Below are 23,437 nucleotides of genomic sequence, written 5' to 3'. Positions count from 1 at the left end.
TGGTCAGACCAGTGTTCAATAGACCTTAGCACGGGTACTTCCTGTTTGAGTTTCTGCCTCTAGGAAGGGAGGAGCAAAACGGAGTCGTGATCAGATTTGCCGAAGGGAAGGTGGGGGAGGGCCTTGTAGGCATTTCGAAAAGTTGAGTAGCAGTGGCCCAATGTTTTCTCAGAGTGAGTACTAACAGTCAATGTGTTGGTAGAACTTCGGTAGCGTTTTCCTCAAATTCGCTTTGTTAAAATCCCCAGCTACAATAAATGCGGCCTCTGTATATGTGGTTTCCAGTTTGCATAAAGTCCAGTGTAGTTCTTTGAGGGCCGTCGTGGTATCGGCTTGAGGGGGAATATACATGGCTGTGACTATAACCGAAAAGAATTCTCTCGGGAGGTAATACGGTCAGCATTTGATTGTGAGGGATTCTAGGTTGTGTGAACAAAAGGACTTGTGTTTCTGTATGTTATCACAATCACACCATGAGTAGTTAATCAGAGTTCTTTATTCCTGTCTGCGCGATGTACTGAGAACCCAGGTGGCTGTATGGACGGAGACAGTATGCCGAGAGAGCCATGTTTCCGTGAAACAGAGTATGTTACTAATCCCTTATGTCTCTCTGGAAGGAGATCCTCGCCCTGAGCTCGTCTACTTTATTATGCAGAGACTGAACATTAGCGAGTAATATACTCAGAAGCGGTGGATGGTGTGCGCGCGCCTTCTGAGTCGGAAGTCCACACTGAATAKCTCTTCTCTGCCAGCGGTGTTTTGGATCTGCCTCTGGAATCAGTTCAATTGCCCTGGGGGGTACGAACAAAGGATCCAATTCTGGAAAGTCGTATTCCTATTCATAATGCTGGTGAGATACCGCCGCTCTCAAAAAAACAAAATACTGTAAAGTTGCTTAGGAGCTAGAAGCAGAGCTGCCACATCTGTCGGCACCATCTTACTTACTCTTGGACAATGTGACTTTTATCAATATATTCTCTATTTACTCTCAGATTTGAAAATGCTAATTAGCATCAAAGTAGACATCACGCAAGACTACAAATCCCTGCAAGCTCCTGCACGATATCTCTGACACCTTTGCTAACAGGTATTGTGTCAATTTAAAACTTGCGCAAGACACTTCAGAGAATTGTACATTTAAATAAATGTTGCAAATGTATTCATTACTACATTTAACTAACATTAGATAGTTAATCCAGAGACTCTTACCTTTGCCTCGATTCGGCAGTCTCGTCCAGATCATCATGGCATTTGTGCGTCTTTATGACTAGCATTTCATTTTTGMGGGTAAATACAGGCGAATATATTGATAAGTCACCTTGTCCTAGAGAGATTTACACGGTTATCAAAATGTCACGCCAGGGTATTATGACTCATATTGTGGTACTCTATTGAACTCCATACAAAAACTCTTAAAACAAAACATCGCCACCTGCTGGAGAAGACTGATTTTTGGCAGTTGGGCCTCTCACTTCGCCTCTTCCTCTCTAACATAAATCCTAGATGATAGTGCAGATCTAGATTCAGATCTAGAAGCCCCTATCGGCTGCCTACAGACCAGAGCATGTGAGTGGAGTGGAGTTGAGAAGTCAGAAATCCCGCTGGGGCTCCACATCCTTTCCAATTGCTCCTCCAAAAACMGCTTCTTGATCACAGGGGAAAAGAAACTGCCTCCAAATTCGCTCCATTCATTCAAATCCCCATATCTTTATGCCAAAACACCCATCTAATTTTGTGACTACCTGGAATTACCATTTGGTTTTGAAGTAGCCTACTGAAACCAAACCATATGATTTGAATTAAAAGTATTTTAATAAACATGAAAAAGGTGGTGTCGTGGAAATTCTACACCATGTCGTGGAAATTACCACTAGATTAACTATCTTGGATTAGTTATAAATATCTTTGGGCTGCCTAGGCTTACCAAAAGGCACAGACACATAGACTACATCAACAATTGAGAACTAAATAGTGGAAACCTTCTACTGTCTCTAATAATGTGACTAGGCAATGGAATGATAAACAACAATGTATTTTCACAATAGGTGATGGTAATTTCTAGGTAATATTTGGAATATTGGGAATTTTTAGGAATAACGTTATGGGCATATAGATTTGTTTAGTATTCTTTATAATTGTACCAATTTCTCACTAGTCTACGGCAGACATTCTGTTCACTTATATATAAGAGCATAAGGAGTTTTTATTTGTCTTTCCTTCATAGCAATAACAAGGGACTAAAGTTAGATACGTTCTGCCAAATCAATGAGTGCCATTTCTTTATGCCAAAACAATGTCACCATACACATGTTCTCTTTGAAGATGTATTTATTCACTTGGAAAAATAACAATGCTCAACAGTTTCCTGTGTGTATCAAGAATGGTCCACCACCCAAAGGACACAACTGTGGGAAGCATTGGAGTCAACATGTAGAGTCGACACCTTGTAGAGTCCATGCCTCGACGAATTGAGGATGTTCTGATTGCAAAGGGGGTTGCAACTCAATACTAGGAAGGTGATCCTAATGCTTTGTACTAGAGGTCGACCGATTATGATTTTTCAATGCCGATACCGATACCGATTATTGGAGGACAAAAAAGCCGATACCGATTAATCGGCCGATTTATAAAATAAAATAAAAAATAATATATATCATACACACACACATTTTTGTAATAATGACAATTGCAACAATACTGAATGAACAATGAACACTTTTATTTTAACTTAATATAATACATAAATACACACACGCACACAGCTCTGAAGTGACAATGATACTGAAGAGTCTGCTTAGGAGACAAATACTCTCAACTGTTTGAATAAAAAGTTTAAGTTACCTGTGATGAATGTTGAAAACAAAAACTTTAATTTCTATATGCAGGAAATCCTATTTTAATATTGGGCATGGTAAGAATTGACAACCAAAGTGTGAGTCATAATTCCCATGACACCTTCTAGCAAAATCTGAAAAGTGGTTCCTTCATTTATTCCATAGGATATTTTTAGATTCACTTAAAATAAGGTCTGTGTTTCGTGTAGGCTTACATCACCGTGCCAATTTTATAACTGTGTAGATATCCATAGGACAAGGTAACTCTGATCAATATTGGCTAAATATAAGCGAAGATAAACTTTTTTGTAGAGTGGATTTATGAAAATATGTTGACAAACGTTACCTTATCCTAGTGAGATTTACACGGGTATCAAAACGTTGAGGCGGTTGAAGCCTGCACGAAACACAGATCTTATTTGAAGTAGATCAAGACATTCTCTATGGAAGACATGAACGGTAAAATAATGAAGGAACCCCTTTCAAATTCAGCCGCAAGTTATTACAGAATTATAACACGTTGACTATTTCTCTTAAAACCATATACCTTTGACTAATCCGGAAACTATCACCTCGAAAACAAAACGTTTATTCCGTTCCGTATTTTATCTAATGGGTGGCATCCATGAGTCTAAATATTCCTGTTACATTGCACACCTACAATGTTGTCATAATTACGTAAAATTCTGGCAAATTAGTTCGCAAAGAGCCAGGCGGCCCAAACTGTTGCATTAACCCTGACTCTGTGTGCAATGAACGAAAGAGAAATTACACAATTTCACCTGGTTAATATTGCCTGCTAACCTGGATTTCTTTTAGCTAAATATGCAGGTTTAAAAATATATACTTGTGATTGATTTTAAGAAAGGCATTGATGTTTATGGTTAAGTACACATTGGAGCAATGACAAGTCATTGATTGATTTTTTTTTATAAGATAAGTTTAATGCTAGCTAGCAACTTACCTTAGCTTACTGCATTCGCTAACAGGCAGGCTCTCGTGGAGTGCAATGTAATCAGGTGTTAGAGCATTGGACTATAGTTAACTGTAAAGTTGCAAGATTGGATCCCCGAGCTGACAAGGTTAAAAATCTGTTCCTAGCCGTCATTGAAATAAGAATGTGTTCTTAACTGACTTGCCTAGTTAAATAAAGATTAAATAAAGGTGTAAAAAATATATAAAAAAATAAAATAAAAATATTGGCAAATCGGCGCCCAAAAATACGATTGTTATAAACTTGAAATCGGCCGATTAATCAGTCGACCTCTACTGGTCTCTCTCTTCTCTCTCTCCTCTCTCCTCTCTCTCCTCTCTCTCTCTCTCTCTCTCTCTCTCTCTCCTCTCTCTCTCTCTCTCTCTCTCTCTCTCTCTCTCTCTCCTTCTCTCTCCTCCTCTCTCTCTCTCTCTCTTCTTCTCTCTCTTCTCTCTCTCTCTCTCTCGCCTCTCTTTCCTCTCTCTCTCCTCTCTCTCTCTCTCTCTCTCCTCTCTCTCTCTCTCTCTCTCTCTCTCTCTCTCTCTCTCTCTCTCTCTCTCTCTCTCTCTCTCTCTCTCTCTCTCTTCTCCTCTCCTTCTCTCTCTCTCTTCCTCGTCCTCTCTCTCCTCTCTGCTCTCTCTCCTCTCTCTCTCTCTCTCTCTCTCTCTCTCATCTCGCTCTCTCTCTCTCTCTCTCTCTCCTCTCTCTCTCTCTCTCTCTCTCTCTCTCTCTGCTCTCTCTCCTCTCTCTCTCTCTCTCTCTCTCTCTCTCTCTCTCGTCAAATTGCTGCAAAGAAACCACTACTAAAGGACACCAATAAGAAGAAGAGACTTGTTTGGGCCAAGAAACACGAGCAATGGACATTAGACCGGTGGAAATCTGTCCTTTTGAGTCCAAATTTGAGATTTTTGGTTCCAACCGCCGTGTCTTTGTGAGACACAGTTGGTTGAACGGATGATCTCCACATGTGTGGTTCCCACAGTGAAACATGGAGGAGGAGGTGTGATGGTGCTTTGCTGGTTACACTGTTTATTTAGAATTCAGGCACACTTAACCAGAATGGCTACCACAGCATACTGCAACCATAAGCCTTCCCATCTGGTTTTTCGCTTAGTGGGACTATCATTTGTTTTTCAACAGGACAATGACCCAACACACCTCCAGGCTGTGTAAGGGCTATTTGACCAAGAAGGAGAGTGATGGAGTGCTGTATCAGATGACCTGGCCTCCACAATCAGCTGACCTCAACCCAATTGAGATGGTTTGGGGTGAGTTGGACCGCAGAGTGAAGGAAAAGCAGCCAACAAGTGCTCAGCATATGTGGGAACACCTTCAAGACTGTTGGAAAAGCATTCCAGGTGAAGCTGGTTGAGAGACTGCCAAGAGTGTGCAAAGCTGTCATCAAGTTAAAGGGTGGCTACTTTGAAGAATTAAAAATAAATTTAGATTTGTTTAACACTTTTTTGGTTACTACATACTACATTTTTTGGTTACTACAATTTTTTTTTAATGTATTCATTATTATTCTAAAATATAGAAAATAGTAAATAGTACTGCTGTAGAGTGGTGTCAACACTGCTCAATGGTTTAACTAGGGGGCAGTCACCTCTCTGTACAGGCTTCAAAGCAGTATCAAAGGAGGTCTATGGGAATGCCATCAGATAACAGAATGAGAAACCACATCATCGCCTCAATGCGCCGTAGGCCAACTTTAGACATGTGCATATACAGTGCATTCGGAAAGTATTTAGACCCCTTGACTTTTTCAAAATTTTGTCAGGGTACAGCCTTATTCTAAAATGTATTTAAAAAAAACTCTCATCAATCTACACACAATACCCCATAATGACAAAGATAAAAATGTTTTTTAGTAAAGTTTACTACTTTATACAAAATAAAAAACAGAAATAAGACATTTACATAAGTATTCAGACCCTTTACTCAGTACTTTGTTGAAGCACCTTTGGCAGTGATTACAGCCTCGAGTCTTCTTGGGTATGACGCTACAAGCTTGGCACACCTGTATCTGGGGAGTTTCTCCCATTCTTCTCTGCAGATCCTCTCAAGCTCTGTCAGGTTGGATGGGGAGTGTCGCTGGACCGCTATTTTCAGGTCTCTCCAGAGATGTTCGATTGGGTTCAAGTCTGGGCTCTGGCTGGGCCACTCAAGGACATTCAGAGACTTGTCCCAAAGCCACTCCTGTGTTGTCTTGGCTGTGTGCTTAGGGTTATTGTCCAGCTGGAAGGTGAACCTTCACCCCAGTCTGAGGTCCCGAGCGCTCTGGAGCAGGTTTTCATCAAGGATCTCTCTGTACTTTGCTCCGTTCATCTTTCCCTCGATCTTAACTTGCCTCCCAGTCCATCCCGCTGAAAAACATCCCCACAGCATGATGCTGCCAACACCATGTTTCACTGTAGGGATGGTGCCATGTTTCCATCAGATGTGATGCTTGGCATTCAGGCCAAAGAGTTCAATTTTGATTTCTTCAGACCAGAGAATATTTTTAGGTGAGTTTTTTAGTTTTTAGGTGCCTTTTGGCAAACTCCAAGCGGGCTGTGCCTTTTACTGAGGAGTGGCTTCCGTCTGGCCACCTGCCTCGGAGCTCTACGGACAATTCCTTCGACCTCATGGCTTGGTTTTTGCTCTACAAAATCTGAAGAACATACCCACATCCAGGTACTTTCCGCAGGTGCTGGAGTTATAGGCAAACTAATGGAAAACAGAAAGGAAAACGGTGCATACTGCTACTCACGCTCCCAGGTGATATTTATTTAGAACAACGTTTCGACCTCTGACATGCACTGTTAACTGTGGGACCTTATATATGTTTTATTTAATCCATTTTAGAATAAGGCTGTAACGTAACAAAATGTGGAAAAAGTCAAGCGGTCTGAATACTTTCTGAATGCATTGTAAGTACGACTTCATGCATTGATGCTACATTTTTTGTAATGCACGTTGAACTCAAATTAGGGCCCAGTGTGCAGGACTGAAACAGGAATTTAAAAAAGATAAAGACTATACAAACTCCTCAGTAGCTTTAGTCTCGAAAGTGGCATTGTTGAATGCAGAAACAGTCACTCTAGCACCTAGGCTAGATGCAAACAACACTTAAAGAAGTCTTTGATCAGGTCTCCATTGAGAAAAATAGACACTTGATAAGACTAATGTCAACAAATAAGTCAGTTAAATTGTAAAACCTACCTCAGTGACAATAGAACATTGACTGCAGCAGTCACTTCATTCCTCAGCATGATGAATGCACAATACATACAAATACATCCCTGGTTTTGGGGTTATTTCATTTATCCTCCTATCTTTCTCTGTTGCCTTTAAGTTTTTGGTCTGAGCTCTGAAGCGTACTTACTGCCTGGGAGATCTGGCTTTTGACCTCCTCACTCAACACCTCCTCGAACAAAAAAGAATCTCCAAACCTCTCCGCCTGTAGGAATACACAGTGGGGCGGGAGAAGTGAAAGCATTTTAGGACAATAATCAGAGAAGATAGGAAGCTATCACTTCTATAGAGTGACATCTGTCAGCATGGCTGTCCCAGAGCAAACCACAATGCCACGTGGATCGCAATGTGCGTTTTCATGTTTCTAATACTGCTGATCCCACTTCTGTCTTTGACCAGGTCTCCATTGAGAAAAAGAGACAATTGATAAGACTAATCTTAATAAATAAGTCAGTAAAATGTTTAAACCTGCCTCGCTGACGTAGCCCGTGGCGTTGATGAAGCTTTGGAAGTTCCGGTTGCTGACTTCATGAGCGTCCATGTAGAAGAGGTCCAGGTCCACCCTCCTCTGGGGACCCTCCCTGTCTCCCTAAGATATGGTTACTTGGTTGCGAGTTCGAATCTCATCAATGACTGGTAAAGGATCCAAGACCAGCTCAGTTAATCCCTACCATTGTGACAATGAGTTGTCATAATGCTGCATCAAATGTACATGATTTTAGGGGATTTGGCAAACACAAGTTAAGTAATTTAATTGATGTACCCCTAATTGCACCGAATACATCTGTTTATCCTACAGCTATTGTAAGCAGTAATCATGAGCCTATAAACCAGAGTTACACTGTTAGCACTTTATGCAGCTCACCCTGCACTATCAGCTCCAATGTAAATAACATGAGTAAATCTACCTCTGATAAGCTTCCCAGTAAAGCATAAAAAACAGTCAAACAACCCAGAAGAGTGCTAAAAATAGCCCATATTAACATATGTAGCCTAAGAAACAAGGTCCATGAAGTCAATAACTTGCATGTAACAGACGACATTCATATTCTGACTATCTCTGAAACTCACTTAGATAATACCTTTGATGATACAGTGGTAGCGATACTTGGTTATAACATCTACCGAAAAGACAGAAATGCCAACAGAGGCGGTGTTGCAGTCTATATTCAGAACCACATTCCTGTAAAGCTTATAGACAATCAAATGTTAAATACTGTTGAAGTAATATGGCTACAGGTTCATCTGCCTCACCTAAAGCCCATTCTTGTGGGAAGCTGCTATAGACCACCAAGTGCTAACAGTCAGTATCTGGATAATATGTGTGAAATGCTTGATAATGTATGTGATATCAACAGAGAAGTATATTTTCTGGGTGATTTAAATATTGACTGGCTATCATCAAGCTGCCCACTCAGGAAAAAACTTCAAACTTTAACCATTGCTTGCAACCTGGATCAGGTTGTCAGTCAACCTAACAGGGTAGTTACAAACAGCACAGGAATTAAATCATCAACATGTATTGATCACATCTTTACTAATGCTGCAGATATTTTCTTTAAAGCCGTGTCCAAATCCATAGGATGTAGTGATTACAATATAATAGCCATATCTAGGAAAACCAAAGTTCCAAAGGCTGGGCCTAATATAGTGTATAAGAGGTCATACAAGAAGTTTTGTAGTGATTCATATGTTGATGATGTAAAGAATATTTGCTGGTCTGTGGTGTGTAATGAGAAGCAACCAGACGCTGCACTTGACGCATTTATGAAACTACTTATTCCAGTTACTAATAAGCACGCACCCATTAAGAAAATGACCGTAAAAACTTAAATCCCATTGGATTGATGAGGAATTGAAAAATTGTATGGTTGAGAAGGATGAGGCAAAAGGTATGGCAATTAAGTCTGGCAGCCCAACTAATCGGCAAACGTACTGCAAATTAAGAAATCATCTGACTAAACTAAAGAAACTACACTATGAAACAAAGATAATTATATAAAGAATGATAGTAAAAAGCTTTGTGGCAACTTAAATGAAATTTTGGGGAAAAAAGACAACTCGGCTCTTTAATTTATTGAATCAGATGGCTCATTCATCAATTACTTTTTCATTGGCAAGATAAGCAAACGTTGGGATGACATGCCAGCAACAAACGCTGACACTACACATCCAAGTATATCGGACCAAATTATGAAAGACAAGAATTGTACTTTTGAATTCTGTAAAGTCAGTGGGGAAGAGGTGAAAACATTATTGTTGCCTATCAACAATGACAAGCCACCAGGGTCTGACAATCTGGATGGAAAATTACTGAGGATAATAGCAGACGATATTGCTACTCCTATTTGCCACAGCTTCAATTTAAGCCTACTAGAGAGCGTGTGCCCTCACTCAGGCCTGGAGGGAAGCTAAAGTCATTCCGCTACCCAAGAATAGTAAAGCCCCCTTTACTGGCTCAAATAGCCGACCAATCAGCCTGTTACCAACCCTTAGTAAACTTCTGGGAAAAATTGTGTTTGACCAGATACAATGCTATTTTACAGTAAACAAATTTACAACAGAATTTCAGCATGCTTATAGGGAAGGACACTCAACAAGCATAGCACTTACACAAATGACTGATGATTGGCTGAGAGAAATTAATAATAAAATGATTGTGGGGACTGTCTTGTTAGACTTCAGTGCAGCTTCTGACATTATCGATCATAGTCTGCTGCTGGAAAAACGTATGTGTTGTGGCTTTCCACCCCCTGCTATAATGTGGATAAAAGGTTACTTGTCTAACAGAAAACAGAGGGTGTTCTTTAATGGAAGCCTCTCAAATACAAAATAGTTAGAATCAGGAGTTCCCCAGGGTAGCTGTTTAGGCCCCTTGCTTTTTAAAATTTTTACTGACGACATGCCACTGACTGAGTAAAGCCAGAGTGTCTATGTATGCGGATGACTCAACTATATACACATCAGCTACTACAGCGACTGAAATGACTGCAACACTCAACAAAGAGCTGCAGTTAGTTTCAGAGTGGGTGGCAAGGAATAAGTTAGCCTTAAATATATCTAAAACTAAAAGCATTGTATTTGGAACAAAACACTCACTAAACCCTAAACCTCAACTAAATCTTGTAATATATAATGTGGAAATTAAGTAAGTTGAGACGACTAAACTGCTTGGAGTAACCCTAGATTGTAAACTGTCATGTTCAAAACATATTGATGCAGTCGTAGCTAAGATGGGGAGAAGTCTGTCTATAATAAAGCGATGCTCTGCCTTCTTAACAACACTATCAACAAGGCAGGTCCTACAGGCCCTAGTTTTGTCGCACCTTGACTACTGTTCAGTCGTGTGGTCAGGTGCCACAAAAAAGGACTTGGCTCAGAACAGGGCAGCACAGCTACACAGCTACAGTACACAGAGAGCTAATATTAATAATATGCATGTCAATCTCTTCTGGCTCAAAGTGGAGGAGAGATTGACTTCATCACTACTTTTATTTATGAGAGGTGTTGAATGCATCGAGCTGTCTGTCTAAACTACTGGCACACAGCTCGGACACCCATGCATATCCCACAAGACATGTCACAAGAGGTCTCTTCACAGTCCCCAAGTCCAGAACAGTCTATGGGAAGCACACAGTACTACATAGAGCCATGACTACATGGAACTCTATTCCACATCAAGTAACTGAATCATAAATTAGATTTAAAAAACAGATTAAAAAAAACACCTTATGGAACAGTGGGTACTGTGAAGCAACACAAACATTGGCACAGACACATGCATACACACACACGATAACATATGCACTATACATACACATGGATTTAGTACTGTAGATATGTGGTATTGGTGGAGTAGGAGCCTGAGGGGACACAGTGTGTTGTGAAATCTGTGAATGTTTTTTAAATTATATAAACTGCCTTAATTTTGCTGGACTCCAGGAAGAGTTGGAGATCCATAATAAATACAAATATAAACAACTTTTGCAACTTTCAACTACTCACTACGTTTTAGCTACTTTGCAACTACTTAGCATGTTAGCTAACCCTTCCCCTAACCTTGACACCATTGTACAATGAGATCTTTGTAACATAGTGTACGTTTTGCAACGGCTGGGCGATGACAAATCATATCGAGTGGTTCCCATGACGAATTTGACGTTATGCTACCCATTGCTTGAGACTTTCTTCAGCAAAGATGGCTGACAAAAATAGTAGGATGGAAGCAAATGTAAGTAATTACAATGTCATAACGAGTCATGCAAAAATGTACAGTTGAGGGGAATATGTTAATGTGAGTCATGGAAAAATTTACAGTTGAGAGGAATATGTTAGTTAATGTAGAGACAAACGATTATGCATTTCTTTTGGTCATTAAGTTCATTTACAAAATTAGCTATTTAGCCAGCTAGCTAACTAGCTTTATGGGTGTTGTGACATGAGTATGAAATTGTCATTTGTGTTTAATGTTTTAGGGACTCCTGAGAAAACCTGCAAACCAGGCTGCCGTCTTGTGAAACAGTGGATGTAAAGAATCTAGCTAGCTAAAGCATTTACTGCAAATCTAATGTACAATTTTGTAAGCTTGCCTTGCTGATATTTGCCATGCAATGCAGATAGATTAAATAACGTAGCTAAGTTCTTGCTTATTGTGCAGAGGATAAAAATACCTGTATGCCTATGGATGTGTAGCTAGCTATGTAGCCGATCCGTGTATGGACCCAAACGTTTGGTATACATATTATTTCAGGACCTAGCTATGAACCTCAGCTATCATAGCCAGTTGTATCAACTTCAAAACAGTCTAAATGGCATTAATGAAGCCTATGGATTGAGTAGAATATAATATAACTTTGTGCCAAGGATGCAAGTCATAAACTCAGCAAAAAAAGAAACGTCCTCTCACTGTCAACTGCGTTTATTTTCAGCAAACTTAACATGTGTAAATATTTGTATGAACATAAGATTCAAGAACTAAGACATAAACTGAACAAGTTCCAGACATGTGACTAACAGAAATTGAATAATGTGTCCTTGAATAAAGGGGGGGGGATCAAAGTTAAAAGTAACAGTATCTGGTGGGGCCACCAGCTGCATTAAGTACTGCAGTGCATCTCCTCCTCATGGACTGCACCAGATTTGACAGTTCTTGCTGTGAGATCTTACCCCACTCTTCCACCAAGGCACCTGCAAGTTCCCGGACATTTCTGGGGATATTGGCCCTAGCCCTCACCTTCCGATCCAACAGGTCCCAGGCGTGCTCAATGGGATTGAGATCCGGGCTCTTCGCTGGCCATGGCAGAACACTGACATTCCTGTCTTGCAGGAAATCACGCACAGAACGAGCAGTATGGCTGGTGGCATTGTCATGCTGGAGGGTCATGTCAGGATGAGCCTGCAGGAAGGGTACCACATGAGGGAGGAGGAGGATGTCTTCCCTGTAACGCACAGCGTTAAGATTGCCAGCAATGACAACAAGCTCAGTCCGATGATGCTGTGACACACCGCCCAAGACCATGACGGACCCTCCACCTCCAAATCGATCCCACTCCAGCGTACAGGCCTCGGTGTAACGCTTATTCCTTCGATGATAAATCCTACCATCACCCTTGGTGAGACAAAACCACGACTCGTCAGTGAAAAGCACTTTTTGCCAGTCCTGTCTGGTCCAGCGACGGTGGGTTTGTGCCCATAGACGACGTTGTTGCCGGTGGTCTGGTGAGGACCTGCCTTACAATAGGCCTACAAGCCCTCATTCCTGCCTCTCTCAGACTATTGCGGACAGTCTAAGCACCGATGGAGGGATTGTGCGTTTTTGGTGTAACTCGGGCAGTTGTTGCCATCCTGTACCTGTCCCGCAGGTGATGTTCGGATGTACCGATCCTGTGCAGGTGTTGTTACACGTGGTCTGCCACTACGAGGACGATCAGCTGTCCGTCCTGTCTCACTGTAGCGCTGTCTTAGGCGTCTCACAGTACGGACATTGCAATTTATTGCCCTGGCCACATCTGCAGTCCTCATGCCTCCTTGCAGCATGCCTAAGGCACGTTCCCGCAGATGAGCAGGGACCCTGGGCATCTTTCTTTTGGTGTTTTTCCAGAGTCAGTAAAGGCCTCTTTAGTGTCCTAAGTTTTCATAACTGTGACCTTAATTGCCTACCGTCTGTAAGCTGTTAGTGTCTTAACAACCGTTCCACAGGTGCAAGTTAATTAATTGTTTATGGTTCATTGAACAAGCATGTGAAACAGTGTTTAAACCCTTTACAATGAAGAGCTGTGAAGTATTTTTTGTTTGTTGCTGAGTTTAATATACATGTAGTTATTACCATGCATGAGATCCCCACATTGCAGCCTGTACATTTAATGTAGTCACTGATCATGTACTCTATCTTGGCAAATAAAAAGGTGCAGTTCAGGTATGAATGTCTGAGATAATTTTTCAGTCATATTCAATTCCAGCAGTATCACATTCCAGTCTTTGAATGATGCTGTGTCAGCATGTATGTATTACAATTATACACATCAACAGTGTTTACCAATCTTGGTCTTGGGACATCCATGGTTACACATTGTAACTATGCAATAGACTAGAAATATGTTTTAACTGGTTAAAGGCTGATTTGTAATTCATATATACAGAAATAGAATTTTAAAAAACCAGTACACTACATCATGTAAATACTCAAACCAGTTCATCTCAATATCTAATTTCCTTCATCTGCATTGATCTGAAACACATGATAGGTGTAGTATTTCATTAAATGAGACTTAATTTCAACCAGTAGAGAATGTGAAACGCTTTATTGAAAGAAGTTAATTATCCAAGTGTTATAAATACATGCATTATAAATACATGTTCAATCTGTACTGCCATGCACATCTGCTGTGCATTATAAAAACAGAGTAAGAAAGAGGTGGCGAGAGAGGTGTAAAAGACAGAAAGGGAAAATAGTAAGAACATAGGAGCAGGGAATTCCGCATATGATTAAAGAATCACAGTGCTACCCTAATATTCTCTCAGTTCATCACAATTAGATAATAGTGTCTAGTGGTGTCTCCTAACAGCCTTGGGCTCCCAGCCGGCCCGAAGGTTATCTTAAGAGCGGGTGAGGTGGCGATGACGGGACTGGGGGTTGGCATCCTCTCTCACATCAAAACATACCGGCAGATGAGAGAGAGCATGTTTAAGCCTCTTTTTTTATTCTAACACTGTCAGTCATCATAATCATCAGGTGGTGAAATGCAAGACTGACCTTGGATCATTAACTCTGGGACTACTACATCTCTATCTGTATTTCAATGTAAAGCATCCCTTTAATAATACTTCCTGTTGACCTGACCAAGTGACCTCCCACCTCTGATCATGCTGTGCCCTCTATGTAGCCAGTTCAGATGCGGGAGGTGTTCACCGACACAGCTGATATAACCTAGAGGATTTAGGGAGTAGGGGAGAGAGGGATATTGAGAAAATAAGGTGGTTAAAGAGACAGTGTTCAATAGGAATCTGTGTGTGTGGCCTCACCTGTTGTCCACACTAAGTGGCTGCCGAGTACTTTATACTGATAAACATGAACGGACACACGAGGACAAACAATATAGCGTAGTTATAGAAAGTGTCTTACTACTGTCCATAGTTGGCCCTCTTGCCTATCATTTGAAGGTGGAAGGAGCCACAGTTATACACCTGAGCCTGCTTAGTGCACAACACAATCCATCAATCAGATTGATACATGAGTGTGTGTGTGGGTTATAGGGTGTCTAATTATTCTAAATTCGTTTTTGTACAGACATCACACCCTTACCTAAACAGTACTCTTGCCTGAGAAGTAGAAATCAAAGGGAGAGAAACAGAATTGAATAACAGCAGTTGACATAGCTAAGTAAATGGAAGAATACTCTTATTGCAATGTGGATGGCTCTTAAGAGCCTCTGGTTGTGCATAGTGTAGTCTTTGGTGTTGCCAGGGAACAGCATCCTCTTCAAAGAAGTAGGAGGTGAAGATGTCCCGCAAACGGATTGCCTCTCTTGCGGCATTGTTGGACCCCATCCTTGAAACATCCTGCAGAGCACCAGACTTCCTCTCTGGCACACAGTGGCGACCTGCAGATCCCCTCCTGGTCCTTATGTCCATCCTCATGAAGTTTTGCAGGTCAGCCTTCACACGCCTGAATTCCTCCAGGAGGCAGCCCCAGATGGCCCTGGTCACCCAACCTTGCAGTGCCCTACACAGTAACTGTAGGCAATCGTTTTGAAAGAATCTCCAGTTACAAGGTATCTGTAGGAATATGTACGATAATGTCATTATTATACTTTTACATCACCAGGTGTAAAAAGGCCCATGGAGTTGGTGGAATCGTCCTTTAATTCATGGCCACTTGCTCAGCTGGGCCAGGGGTGTTTTAATTAGGTCAGGTGGAAATGTCCGACAGATCAATTCATTAAAAGGAGGAAATCGCTACCGCCCGACCTCGCTGCTTTCTCAACCCTGTCTAATCCAGACATTCTGTGCGTCCATGAATCAACGGAGGCCCACCGAATCTGTTACCTTTCATCTGAACCATCTGTTGCGATCGGGAGACCGGGCCATCAGTTATTACCGCAGAGAGCGGCTTGGAGCGCACGCTTCAAACCTATTGTGTTATGTAAATGGACAATGATCACAGCCCTACAGATCATCTCAGGCCAATTATGCCATTAATATATGGTTAATATGTAATGAAATTACATGTACATATGAAGACAAACCTGAAAGGATGAAATATGAAAACGTAACTGTTTGCTGAACTGATAAATTGTGATATCAAACGGATGGAGATTATAGATTGAATAACTGATAACTGATAAATTTATATGTATTATCCTTCTCATGACTATGATGAATGGTTATGATCCTAAATGACTCCATTCTGCTTCATATTCAATTCCTACGGAACCTTATTGCGGAATTACCTCATTCTGTTAATAATGAGAATGATTTGAATTTGATTATGTTATTCTGTTTCCGTTGTTATGCAACACAGACAAACTACCCAGTAAATATACCACTTTGTAGTTAAAGAAATTCCTGCCTCAGTCTCATCCATTCCTCGGTCACCTGACCTGTGACCACCTGTTCGCCTTCACTATTGTCAGTCATCCTACCTGTCCAGCTACCCATACAGACTCCAATAATCTTTCACCAGGTAACTGGATTACTGAAGTATAATATCCCTTATAACAAAATCAACATAACATTCAATTGATAGATGCATGTGCACACACACACACACACACACACACACACACACACACACACACACACACACACACACACACACACACACAATAAGATCATATCAAGGATAGCATCACAAATGAATACATAAACACCACTTGAAGCTTGAGGAGTTGATTAATTGAATCAGCTGTACAGTGCTAAGGCGAAAACAAAAATGTGCACCTATTTGAATCACCAGGACTGAGAACCACTGCTCTTCATTGGGACAGGCTTTCATAGCCCTCTTTATCTGAGGACAGAACCCCACAAGAAACAGACTTCATTGTAATCAAATTACACAGCACTGAATATTATGTTACTATTATCTCTGTCCTCACTCCTGGAACTACACAAAAGTGCCTGCCCTATCCAGAATAGCCTACTCACTTTGACAGTTGGGGCTACTATTCTTTCACCCTCCTCCATGGCTGTTAACTAGTTATCTACAAATGCATTTGGAGTTTGTTTTTTTACAGTGATCAATATATCAAGATAGCTAGCTAATATGAAGTTTAGTAGCTGGTGATATTAATTTAACTTAGCTAGCTATCTATCTATACAGTATGTAAAGTTGGCTAGATAACTAGCAAGCTCATTTAGCAACTCATTTGAGTTAGCCTGCTAGCTAGTTAGCTAATAATACACAGTTTATTTTACCATTTTCAAAATGTATATACTCAATTGAATAGCTTCTTCCAGCCATGTGGACAATTGTAAACAGAGCAGCAAAGTTTGTTCGTCACCAGAGCGTTTTAAAGCATATTACTATTGAACTATTTACCCACTTAATAACCAGACCTTCTTACAAACTTGCTATGGTGAATTCTTGACGCACACTCGAACATGCTGCTATATGCTGCCAAGAACGCCCACAAGTCACAATGAGCTACCGCACGCGGCAATTTTCCGCTTGGTACATGCCCGGTAGAGTGAACGAGCCGTACAAGGCAGCAAATACTCATAACACATTTAGTTCATAGCTACTTGTATATAATGTATCATTGGTCTTAGTTGTGTTGCCATCAACAAAGGTCAAACCTGATCAATGTGTGGCATAAAAGCATGTGTGAGTGCATTTCTTGATCGACAATTCAATGTCACTTCCTTCAGCAATTTGTCTAAAGTTTGGATGGAGAAGTTTCCGTGCAACGCTCCACCACACTGTGGGAGTTGTAGTCATAAATGTACTTTAGGCCTGGTTATTTATCTGAAAGAACCATTCAATAAACGTCATTTCCCAGAGACCAGTGTTTTCTGAGAGGCAACAGAGCTTCGAGCGGGGAAGAACGCTCATGTAGCAAACGAACGGATGGCAGGGTGATTAGCCGTAAAAAAAAAAAAAAAAATCGGACTCTACTCGCTAACGGGATCTGGTGCTATAGATGAGCTGAAAGCGGTATATCGTTGTAATGCTGTCCCGTTGACCCAGCCGTGCGCGTCGTTCCCAAACACTTACCACAGCGAAGGTAAAGTTTAGCACAACTCTGTACAGTTTTGGGTAGCATCTCCGCCTGTTAAATATGTATTACTTGTGGCGAGGGATGAAGCGCAGAAATGTAACTGTCATCATGAACGGGCAGTCATGATTTTTTCCACTGACGCTGGTGAAACACATTTTTTCCCGAGATGAGAGACAGACTCCCACACTCGGATTCGAAAAGGCTATGAGACTAGTAAACTGGTATCAGAGCCTGATTTATTAGACAACTCGTCTCGGGATGTGTTGAAGTTCAGTGAAGTTGGAAGGGATTTTGTTGGCTACCCTGTAAGGTAGCCTGAAATGGGCTAAACATGGTCATGGATTTGATGCTGACAATTTACCCATTGACTTGGGCATCATGTTGATGGACATAAGTTACAGGAGCCTATGTCATGAGTTACTGTTGCCTACTAATTGTTTGGCTGTGTGGTTTTTTGGTGGTATGATGGGGTGAATTGTTCTCCATGTTTTTTTCGCTTGAGTAGGTTTAGAAGATGAGTGGTCTGAATATGTTAAGATCAACCTCGGTGAACTCTCATGGATGATGTCGCAGTGTAGGCAAATAATGCATATGTGTAGATAGGCTACTAAACTTGCACAGAAGGAGCTCTGTCATTGAGTTCTGAAAGACACAAATGTCATCAATGTGAGTCAAGACTCAGGAGGTACAATATGTTCCAGGAGTTTTTCTTTACCAGCCACATGAACAGGAAAAGCTCTAAGCCCAAATGACAGCCTACAATTAGGGTCTGGAGTTTTTCCTGGACAGGTCAAGTGGTCTGTAGCCTCGGTTTCCAGGCGTCCTTACTGTTCATGGTGAACGAGAAATGGGGAGTATGGTAACACGAGACTAAGTGGTCAGGAAATCGACTGGGCTCTAGGCTCTAAACAACACACCACAGGACACTGCTTTACTCACTATAACACCTGTAGTACAGTAACCATGCACTAGACCACGTTTCACCCCAATAGTCATGACCTCATTCATTGTATTCTAATCAGGGTTGGGGTCAGTCCTTTTATAATTCAGTTCAAGTCCATTACAAAGTAAGGGCCATTTTCATTCCCTGAATTGAAAGGGGGTTGAATCCAACCTGGATTGTAACCCAGCCTGGATCAGTGTTACAATAAAACACAGTGAACTGACTGGTCTATCACTCCTTCCACCCTATAGCCCAGAGCAGGTATACTACATACAGCTGCATGTTCTTCCTGTTTCTCTCTGCCTCTCCTAATCATTAACTGTTTACCCCTCACCCAGCTACACCAGGCTGGAGCATCAGATAGTGCCTGGCCCCATGCAAATCCTCCTGCTCCCTTTCTCTCCGGGTTTCCTCTGTTCCAAATCACCTCATTAGAACTGGGAAACCAACGGTCTGCGCCATTAGAATAATGTAATGTAAGGAAATCCAAGGTGGATGTTGGAATCTGAAATCTACTGATGGCAAGGCCTTGTGTTTCCAAGATACATGTTACAATTTTACCCCAGTTTGATTTGATTCCCTGTTCATTTGTAATGCAAATAAACAGTCATTTATATATGCAGGACTGTAATGTCTTTACAGTTTACAGGGTTAGGAGGATGACCTGACAAAGTGAAGATGCACAAAATGTCACTCTTATGGTTATTCCTGAATGTGTGACCTGCTCAGATCTGGGAAAACTCAGGCCCTATAGTCATTCGTTAAAGTGTGTGTTGTGATTCTCTTTATATGATTGTAAAATTCCTGCCTCTCCTCTCCTCCAGGTGTGGCCCAGTGTGTGTGTGAGACATGTCAGATAAGATGTCCAGTTTTCTGCACATCGGGGACATCTGCTCCCTGTATGCAGAGGGCTCCACCAATGGTTTCATCAGCACTCTGGGGTGAGTTAAGTTCACCTATCCCTTCCCTTCTTTAGCAATTATCACTTACCATCTCAAATGAATGGCAATGGTGGTCACATAGGTCTTCTAATGCAGGGCTGGTCAATTCTGGTCCTGGAGTGCAGAAACACTTCCGTTTTTTGTTTCTACCTGGTGTTAATTAATCAGTCCCTGATTAGAAGGAAAGGATAAAAACCAAGTGTTTTGGCCCTCCCCAGACTGACCCCAGACATTGAACTGCCCTGGTCTAATGTAATCATTTTAGATGGTGCCTATATAGTTCCCAATCATTTGGAATGGAGGAATATAGCTGCATCTACATTTACATTTACATTTAAGTCATTTAGCAGACGCTCTTATCCAGAGCGACTTACAAATTGGAAAGTTCATACATATTCATCCTGGTCCCCCCGTGGGGAATGAACCCACAACCCTGGCGTTGCACGCGCCATGCTCTACCAACTGAGCCACACGGGACTACAGATCAACAGACATAGACAGGGACCAGACAGACATAGACAGGGACCAGACAGACATAGACAGGGACCAGACAGACATAGACAGGGACCAGACAGACATAGACAGGGACCAGCAGACATAGACAGGGACCAGACAGACATAGACAGGGACCAGACAGACATAGACAGGGACACGCAGACATAGACAGGGACCAGACAGACATAGACGGAGACCAGAGCAGACATAGACAGGGACCAGACAGACATAGACAGGGACCAGACAGACATAGACAGGGACCAGACAGACATAGACAGGGACCAGACAGACATAGACAGAGGCCAGACAGATAGACAGAGGCCAGACAGATAGACAGAGGCCAGACAGATAGACAGAGGCCAGACAGATAGACAGAGGCCAGACAGATAGACAGAGGCATAGCCAGAGAGAGGCATAGCCAGAGAGAGACATAGCCAGAGAGAGACATAGCCAGACAGACACAGACAGACAGACAGACAGAGACCATCCATTACTAGCCATCCACCAGACAGAGACCAGACACAGACAGAGTTATTTGAATGACAATCACCGGCTGACAATTTCATGACCGCCACAGCTCTAGTCATAGGTTCTCTTTTCTGACAACTTACTATAATATGAATCAGATGCTCAGTATAGCAATGTGGTATAATGCTCTGCGGAGGAATACACTGTAGACTGGATCCTCAGAGTGTTATGTCATTTTCAGAGCGGTGTATCCCTGGTGCAGACAGGTCCATGTGTAGTACGACTGACTGTGTGTGTGTGTAAACTCCACAGGAACATGACTGGGATGGATATGGTATCTGGCCAGGGTCCAGGCAGCTGTTATTATGAGCCAGTAAAAAGCTACATTTGTCACCGGCAGGAATGCTAGCCAGTTCGCCCACTAGCGGTGGCCAGCTAATCCTCTAATTTCTTCCTCATAATTGGGTGGACTGTAGAGGAGCCACGGCGATACAAGAAACCTCATGGTGTAATCACAAGTATGTGATTGGTCTAAATATAGTGACTAAGGGAGTCAAAATAAACAGAGCTCTGTGGTTAAGTGTTATGAAAAAACTGTGTACTTTTTATGGGTGTATGTGGTGCTTTATTACAAGATCTCAGGCTGACAATGGACTTGGATGTAATGGAGGGTTTTATTGTGAAACAATAAGTTGAAATAAAAGCCTTCGATGTGAAAAGATGCTGGTTTATTCCAGATATACCCTAACCCAGAATGAATAACCCTTGTGGAAAGGGGTACACATTTGTTTGGAGCCTGGGGCTTATATATGAAAATAAAGAAAGCTATGTGCTTGCAGCTTTGTATGTGTGGTGCACATTTATAATGTTGAAACTGTTCAGGTTTATTTGCATGTGAAGGGTGTGTGGTCGACTGTGTGTGTTTCTGACTTGACATGCGTCATTGTATCTTCCCTCCACAGGCTGGTAGATGACCGCTGTGTGGTACAGCCCGACACAGGGGACCTGAACAACCCCCCCAAAAAGTTCAGAGGTAAGAAAATGGTATACTCCCATCTCATCCTACTATAGCAGCTGGCGCAGCATCACATCACCTCAGTAAATCCTGCCTGTTTACACAGTGTGTTCCACTGGAGATGTTTCTTCTTGTGTTACACTGCGTTTCTATGGTGCTATCGCCAGTATCACTCCCTGTCCACATGGACTTCAAAAAGCACTGCTCTCTTTGATGTGTGTGTGTGTGTGTGTGTGTGTGTGTGTGTGTGTGTGTGTGAGAGATGCTTGTATCTCTGTGTGTATCTGTTTTTTTTATCAGTGGTGTTTGTGTATCATCTTGTCTATGTTGTGAGGCTGTGAACATATTGAGGCCCATGAAGGAAGATGTTCTCCCTGAGGCCCACGAAGGAAGATGTTTTCTCTGGTTTTTGCAGTTGGGCTATATATAGCTCTGTCACAGGAAGTACAACTGAACTTGCGACTAAGGCTGTGGCGGTCATGAAATGTTGTCAGCCAGTTGTTGTCATGCAAAAGACTCACGTTCTCACAGTAATTGACCGTTAATTAACATACTCGTTTAGCATCTCCAGGCCTCCACACGAACAAGCCGACGATGAGGGCATTTGGAGCATCTACATTTTAAAAAGTCAATTTAACATACAATCACAATAAATCCATTATTTATTTTAGGCAGGTCTAAAGAAACATGATATGAAGAACATGTATTTCAGAAGAACAGATAGGAGTTGGCCTACTGTATGTTATCTGGCTATGCTCTATGCCATAGGCTGTAGGCTAGTTCATTTAGCTGACAAGATATGCCTAAGTCCCGTGACATTATTTTATTTGATATGATTTTATAGTAAGAATAATATAATTGATTTAGCTGAATAAAATAGAAAGGATATTTTTCCCATTACAGAGTGACTGCACATATGAAATGGCAATGTTGAGCGTAATAAAGTGATCATTTAAAACAGGTCCTATATGCTACATTAAGAGTTATTTGGCAACTTTAGTTGTGAAGGATACAAACCTTAGAATGTCTTAGAAATCAAAACATAGGGGCTATGACTACACGTTACTGATGATTTGAAAAAAGTGGCAAAAAAGAAGCTTGCACTCTGTTTCTTGCCTCAGGTGGACAGCTGTTCTCTCATCAATTGATCATATTTTGAAATTAGTTTCGGTTTAGGAACGGCCCATTTATCAAATGGGGTGGCAGGGGAAAAAGGCAAATCACCTGTATGCACTCGAATTCTCTGTTTTGTAGGCTACTTGGGTTTATAGCGGAGCATGTGCTTAATATGAGCAGCTGAGAAATGAATATAACATTATTTCACTCCACGCATCAACCACTGTTTGAGGAGCATGCTCTCACTGCCCCAACAGGCGATATTCCTGTTTGAGGAGCATGCTCTCACTGCCCCAACAGGTGTATTCTTGTTTGAGGAGCATGCTCTCACTGCCCCAACGGGTGATATTCCTGTTTGAGGAGCAAGCTCTCACTGCCCCAACAGGTGATATTCCTGTTTGAGGAGCATGCTCTCACTGCCCCAACAGGCGATATTCCTGTTTGAGGAGCATGCTCTCACTGCCCCAACAGGTGATTCCTGTTTGAGGAGCATGCTCTCACTGCCCCAACAGGTGATATTCCTGTTTGAGGAGCATGCTCTCACTGCCCCAACAGGTGATATTCCTGTTTGAGGAGCATGCTCTCACTGCCACACAGGTGATATTCCTGTTTGAGGAGCATGCTCTCACTGACCCAACAGGTGATATTCCTGTTTGAGGAGCATGCGCTCACTGCCCCAACGGGTGATATTCCTGTTGAG

General features: G+C 41.8%; 1 protein-coding gene across 4 annotated transcripts in view; it reads left to right on the top strand.

Moving 5' to 3' along the window:
• Positions 1 to 17,559: 17,559 nt before the first annotated feature.
• LOC111970151 (inositol 1,4,5-trisphosphate-gated calcium channel ITPR1) overlaps positions 17,560 to 23,437 on the top strand; it is a 162,948-nt gene continuing 157,070 nt past the window's right edge. For all 4 annotated transcript variants that reach the window (XM_023996693.2, XM_023996692.2, XM_023996691.2 and 1 more), the window contains exons 1-3: positions 17,560 to 17,765; positions 19,527 to 19,643; positions 21,569 to 21,639. In XM_023996693.2, coding sequence (XP_023852461.1) covers positions 19,552 to 19,643; positions 21,569 to 21,639 — 163 coding nt within the window. In that variant the 5' untranslated portion in view covers positions 17,560 to 17,765; positions 19,527 to 19,551. The remainder of the gene's footprint in view (positions 17,766 to 19,526; positions 19,644 to 21,568; positions 21,640 to 23,437) is intronic.

The sequence above is a fragment of the Salvelinus sp. IW2-2015 genome, linkage group LG11, assembly GCF_002910315.2.
Source record: "Salvelinus sp. IW2-2015 linkage group LG11, ASM291031v2, whole genome shotgun sequence".
Lineage (NCBI taxonomy): Eukaryota > Metazoa > Chordata > Actinopteri > Salmoniformes > Salmonidae > Salvelinus > Salvelinus sp. IW2-2015.
This window is presented reverse-complemented; position numbering and strand designations above follow the sequence as displayed.